Genomic DNA, 6,486 nt, shown 5'->3' on the forward strand with positions numbered 1-6,486 from the left:
AAGTGACACATGGAAAAAGGAGAAATTTCCACTGCCTGTGCTGCTTTATGGTGTTTATCAGTTTTTTATTGTTTCTTTCTTGCAATCCTTCTCTTGCAGTTGGGTCTTTTTGTGGGAGAAGGGCTACCAGGAAACAGACTCTGTGGTCAGTTCTGTAACCACAAAGGTGAAAGGAGTAACGTTGACAAACACGTCCACTTTGGGAGCCAGGATCTGGGATGTAGCTGACTATGTCATCCCTCCTCAGGTATCAATCACTTTCACATGCAGAGGGAGGGTTTTCTAACAAACAGCTACTGCTCTGCCGAAGTCCTCTGAGGTCTGGAACAGCTTCGGCTCCAGCATGGCCTTGGTATGAGAGAATGAAGCAGCTTTGTTGCAGATCATGCTGAGCACCTGCACCACTAGCCCTGGGGAAGCTTGTTTCAAGAAAAGTGTGTCTGTGTGTGTGCTTGTATAGGAGGGAGAATTTTGCAGGCTTCAGGAAAAAGTTGCAACAATAACCACATGTCCTCTTTCTTACTGCTTTCTAAAGCAAACAACTCAAAGTTAACTTGTTGGCAGAAACCCCGGGAATAGCCTGCAAGTCACTTGATCCGGAACTGAACAGGAGGTATTGCTGTAGTTACTGATTGACTGTGTCTGTGGGAATCTGCACTCTGTGGGCAATATATGGCAACCTTCAGGGTTGGCAGGCACGGCCAAGCTGCTAGTCATGGGTCGCTCTGTCTGCATGAGATATGGTGCAGAAAGAAGTGACAGATTTAGCCACATTTTGGCTGAGTGATCATATTTGCATATCGGTGGAGCAGAAGCAAACAACAGATCGTGAATCGTACAGATCTGAAAATAATGGAAGTGGTGCTCCCTGGAGAAACAAACCAGGACAGGTCAAACTTCTAATATATTGCAAAAAAAAGAGTGGGACTTGTGCTCAGTCTTGCAGCTGGAGCTTTATTTCTGCTCATGCCTTGCGACTCCCCTGAGGAGCTCTGTGATCTCTGTTTTCATGATGCAAATTTGGGCCAAGTGGGAGGACAGAAAGGGTTGCTAGTCCCACAGTCTTTCCTCTGCCTAAAGGCAGCGGTATCAGGCGATACATGTGGGAATCTGCTCCTTTAGTGCTACAGCAGCACTGTCCAAAGCAAGTCCCCTCCGCGGGGCCACCTGTCAACAAAGACATTTGGGGCAGTGCCTCGGATATTCTTTGCAGACTGTCACTCTTAAATTTCCTTCTTGTTTTGCATGTTCAGGAGGAGAACACTGTGTTTGTCATGACCAATGTCATACTCACACTGAACCAGCGCCAAGGCCGCTGCCCAGAGGTAGGTACAGGATCGGCTTTAATCCTGCCTTGTGTGGGTGGGAGTGTGGCGGAGAGAGTTCGTAGGGTTTAGTGTAATTATTGTTTCTCTCCAGCTTCCAGATGATAAAACGGAGTGCAAGGTGAAGAACAACTGTGTTCCAGGATATGTCAGCACCCACAGCAATGGTAGGAAGCCTGCTGCAAGGGCTCCTTTCAGTCTGTGTTGTGATACCTCTGTGCTGTGCCTCCCTTCCTGTGAAGGAAGCAGCATTTCACTTCAGTCTCCTTGTTCTCATTCTCTCATACCTAAGAGAACTGAAAGGGAAGCTCAGATTTTTCTTCTGGGGGAGAGCAGATGGGCTTAGACTGTGTTAGGTGGATGCAGAATAGATATGTGCTTTGGTGAGTTAGCAGTGTGAGGGCTTTTTCAAGACCTTGAGTCCATGAAGCAGTATTTCATGTAGATGAGGATTTGACTCAGAAAAAGGACCTGGTGCTTCTTTCTCTGAAACTGCACTACAAATTGCAATGGAAGATAATGGGGGTCTTGGTACTGGCACTTCACCTCTGAGCAGATCGCTCACTTTTATGGAGTGAGGAGGTATCATGGCGCAAAGACTGCCTCTGTATTTTCACTTAGTAATGCCTCCATTCACATATCTTCCCAGGCATCCAGACTGGGGAGTGTGTCCCGTACAACAACAGCATCAAGACCTGTGAAGTCTTTGCATGGTGCCCTGTGGAGGATGACTATCATATACCCAAGTGAGTGCTCTGTCTTCCTACTCTGTGGTGGCCCTCCTGAGAGGAGGCTAGCGATACGCACCCGATGTTTCTCCCTATGGGGTACTATGGGGAAAAGCTGAAGACGTGATCACCAAGTACCTGCAGAGTCCTGTTTGTGAAAATATGAGTGAAACTCATTTACTTTTCCTATTGTTTTGTAGGCCAGCGTTCCTGCAAGAAGCTGAGAACTTCACCATTCTGGTGAAGAACAACATTTTGTACCCCAAGTTCAACTTCAGCAAGTAAATAGCATGTGGGGCATTGCACTGTCTGCTCTCTTGGACAGTAAAGGGGAGCTGGAGGAGTGGAAGAAGATGCAACAGATCTTCTCTCTCTGTTCCCCTGTAGGCGAAACATCCTCCCCACTGTCAACTCCACCTACCTCAAGAACTGCATCTATGACTCCCAGACAGATCCCTTCTGCCCTATCTTTCGTTTAGGGAAAATAGTTGAAGCTGCAGGGCAGAACTTCCAGGAAATGGCTGTGGAGGTATTTAGCAGACCCTTCTCTTGGGCCTCAGCTGTGTAGAAGAGGAGTGGTAGGTGGTTGTCCCCCCCTGCGTCGTGGCGTGATCCACAGGACACAAAGTAACTGCAGAACGAGAGCTGCTCTGTCCAGAGGGACTGGAGTCAATTCTACTTCACAAATATTTGGCCTTGGCTTGTTTGGGTGGGGTTATGTGCAAGGTCCTTCTGTAGCAGGGGGAAAGAATGTTTGACTGGGACTTGGGACAAGGGCCAGAAAATCAGGGTTCTGGTCAGCAGAGAGCCTAGTGCTGGGCTGGCAGGGCACTTGGACTGCTCACCTTTTCCTCTCCTCCACTTGGCAGGGTGGAGTCATGGCGCTGCAGATCAACTGGGACTGCAACCTTGACAGAGCTGCTTCCCACTGTGTGCCAAAGTACTCCTTCCGGCGCCTCGACAACAAGGACTCTGCCCACACGGTCTCGCCTGGCTACAACTTCAGGTAATGTGGCTATGGAGGGCGCCTGGTGTCCCTGCGGCTCAGTCTGCCACTGGCACAGTGTTACGGGCTGCCTGCGTTCCTCTGGCAGTCGCGGGTAGTCCTTGGACTTTCGATGGTGCTGTAAAACTTGCAGAGTGCCTCTGATGCTGTAAAACATAGAGCAGGTCGGATCCTCACTGTGTGCAAACCACCGCAGAGGGGGAAGGTTAGTGAAGCTCCACTGATTGCATCAGTGTCTGAGTCATATTTGCATCAGCATTTGTGTGACCGTTTGGGCCAGCCTCCCGTGGCATGGCAATGTGAGAACTGACTGTTTCAGGGTGTGCTGATAGGGCAGTATTTGAGAGGGCAGGGGTGTGGGGATACGGTACATTCTGGCCAGTACGGATAGGTCCAGCACCTCCAGTAAAACTCCCAGTGCAGAGCCGGTTAGCTGGTTGCATCCAGACTCAGAGCTACAATAATATGTATGGGCCACCTTGCCAAAATCCTTGCAGCAGTCCTGCTCATGAGGGAACACGGCTCAGGGCTATGCTTCTTTCTAGAGTCACAAACTCTCACTTAGTGCAGGGGGTCTCTTTTGGTGGAACTTGCATGAATTCACTGGGAAGCTGCTGTCATGCCGACAGCACAAGCGTGTGTTTGGGAGGTGCCAGGCGTGCAGGTATTGGGGTGTCAGGCGAGACAGGCTGGAGGATATCGCAGCCTGGCTGGTGCGGGTTCTGAAGTGCTCTTGCTCATTCCAGATCGTGGTGCAGCCCCTTGCCAACCCTTCCTCTTCTCTGCCACTCTCTTCTCTGCTTCTTCCTGGCTTAGTCAACCATGTGGTGGAGTAAGTCTGATCTCACTTACTTGTTCTCATCCCTTTTCCTTATCATTTGCCTGCGAGTCACGTTGTGTGGGACAAGGAACAGCCTTTGTGTGCCAGGCTGCGCTGTGCTGCCTCCCTCGCTGCCTGCTCCCGGCCCTGCCCTCTCGTGGCTGCCTGCACTCCTGCAGCCTCCTGCTTGCCTCTGAGGGGGCTGATTCTCATGCGTAGCTGAATTTCTTCCAGTCTGTCCTTCTGCTCCGCTACTAAAGCTAACTTTCTCCCCTCCCTGTGCTTTAGAAGTCTCCTGCTTTGGCTTGAGCTAACTGCTGTCTTAAACTCGCCTGTTCTGGGCTTTTCTCCTATATGTGCTTGCCTGCATGAAATCTCCCTCCATCATTTGGGGCTTGTCTCTGGACGTACCAATGTTCAGGCCATCCTCTTGGGATGGGGGACACACCTGCATGTTGCATGATCAATAAGCAACCTCAAAACTTCCAGCTAAGCTCTGATCTATCTTTTCTCCAGGTTTGCGAAATACTACAAGGATAGTAATGGCACTGAATCACGGACGCTTGCCAAAGCTTATGGCATCCGCTTTGATATCATAGTGTTTGGAAAGGTAGGGTGACTTAATTCCTAGAGGTCTTGCAGTGAGGGCTTTTCAGAGATGCTGAAAAAATATATTCACCTTTGTAACTGTCTTCTAGGCAGGAAAGTTTGATGTAATTCCTACAATGATTAACATCGGCTCTGGCTTAGCGCTGTTTGGCGTGGTAAGTGACATTGTCTGCACTTGGACTCAATTCTGGATTATTGCCTCAGTTCTGAGGATCATTGTCTTAAATTCTTTCAATCTCCACTAGGCAACAGTGCTGTGTGACATTGTTGTTCTGTATTGCATGAAGAAGAAATATTACTATCGGGAGAAGAAATACAAATACGTGGAGGATTATGAACTGGTAAGCATCAGTGAAGGCAGAGTGAAGTCAAAGTTGCTTCCTCCTCTTGACTCTGGAGAGATTCTGAAACGGGATTTAGAAAGTCCACATCAAAGAGGGATTTTGAACCACAGCTCTGAGGAAATTTTGTCTTCCTCAGAGAAGCTCATTTTTACCTCAAAGCTGTTGCAGGGAGGAGCACTAGAAACAAATATTGTCATGTTTCCTGGGCAACCACTCTTGGAGAGGGAAATGTATGTTCAAGAACTTGTCATGCTCCTACTGCACCTCTTTTTTGGGGGTTGCAGTCCTTGGCAGTCGCTTTCTGAGAGCTGCAGACAACAGCTCTGTCCCCATCGTATCCTTCCTTCTTGGCTTTTGGGGGTTTCTCCTGCTGTAAACAAACCCATTCAATGGGTTGGTATTTTCTGAGACCAGTATGCTGACAGCCACAGCTACGCCTCCCTTCAGGATCCAAATGATCCGTTTGGCTAGTAGAAGGATTTAGTGGCGTAGTGGCATTGCTTGACTGGTGCTGAGGGTGGAGCTTGGCCCTGCAGCCCTGTGCTTGGTGGGAAGTGTTGCTGCAGAGGGCGGGTTTCTGAATCAAAAGACCTTGTGGCACTGGAAATGTAAAGTCTGAGTAGCAGAGAGTAGCTTGCCTGTGCAGATGGTTTTATGTGAGAGGAAGGGGGAGAAAGAAGAGTTTTCTGGCAGAGAACTGTAATCTCTGATCCTTGCAGGGAGTCGGTGAGACATATGGAACAAACTCCTGACCTCCTGCTGCTGCAGCACCAGCTGCTGCTGTGAACTGATGCTGTGAACATTACTCTGACCCTGCCTTGAGACCCACCCCATCTTTGTTGGAAGGAAGAGGGGAACAAACCTGAGAAAGGGACCTTCTTCACTACTCTTCCCTACTTCTGCTGTTTGGAGCCAACCCCCAGACAGAACTGGGTCTGCTGTCTTTCCAGGTTAATTGCACTAAGTACATAGGGAGAATTGTGCTTTTATGCCAGACCTCTGTACCAGGTAAGCCTGGGACAGGGACTGCTCCGACATTGTCATTTTGACAGTCCTTTCCCTGAGCTCACCGGTAGCAGAGAACACAGGGTAACAGGCACAGATTCTTCCTCACAGTGAACGTGGTCCCTGCCAGGTGTTGCCTAACCTTGGGAGAGCAGCTCCTTGCTGTTGTCAAGTCACTTTTCCTTGCCCTGAAGGATTGTGATGCTTAGCTGAGCCTGTGCCTACTATTTAATCATGTATCCAAGCTCCAGTGGCCACAGACCGAGACAAAGTGGTGTCTGGTTCCATTGTACTATGGTAAATGGCTTACTGGTTACAGAATTTTTTTTCTGTCTAATTTTTACTTTAAAATTTACTTTCATTTTAATAAAATATTACTCTCTCAGCCCTCTTGGAGTCCTGCAAGCTGGGTTTTGCTTGTTTATTTTTCCCCAGGGTCTGTGAAGGTTAGGGTCAGTGAACTGTCTTCATTTTACACAGATGGTAACTGTTACTGGAGAGCTATCAAAGCCAGTACTGCTGTCTCCTTTGCCTCTTGATTCTCTCAGCAAGAGTGCTGCTGCAACTACAGCTTTTGCTGCAACTACAGCTTCTGCTGCAACTACAGCTTCTGCTGCAACTACAGCTTCTGCTCCACCTTGGTTCTCCT

General features: G+C 48.8%; 1 protein-coding gene across 1 annotated transcript; it reads left to right on the plus strand.

Annotated features, from left to right (window-relative positions):
• Positions 1-99: 99 nt before the first annotated feature.
• Positions 100-5,584, plus strand: P2RX4 (purinergic receptor P2X, ligand-gated ion channel, 4; the record flags this gene model as incomplete). Its single annotated transcript, XM_009584517.1, has 11 exons — positions 100-247; positions 1,254-1,325; positions 1,420-1,492; positions 1,975-2,071; positions 2,254-2,334; positions 2,441-2,582; positions 2,923-3,059; positions 4,396-4,489; positions 4,578-4,643; positions 4,734-4,829; positions 5,552-5,584. Coding segments are annotated over 11 exons (1,039 nt in total), but the record flags the coding sequence as incomplete, so codon positions are not given.
• Between the last annotated feature and the right edge of the window lie 902 nt (positions 5,585-6,486).

Source organism: Fulmarus glacialis, unplaced genomic scaffold (genome assembly GCF_000690835.1).
Source record: "Fulmarus glacialis isolate BGI_N327 unplaced genomic scaffold, ASM69083v1 scaffold6889, whole genome shotgun sequence".
NCBI lineage: Eukaryota > Metazoa > Chordata > Aves > Procellariiformes > Procellariidae > Fulmarus > Fulmarus glacialis.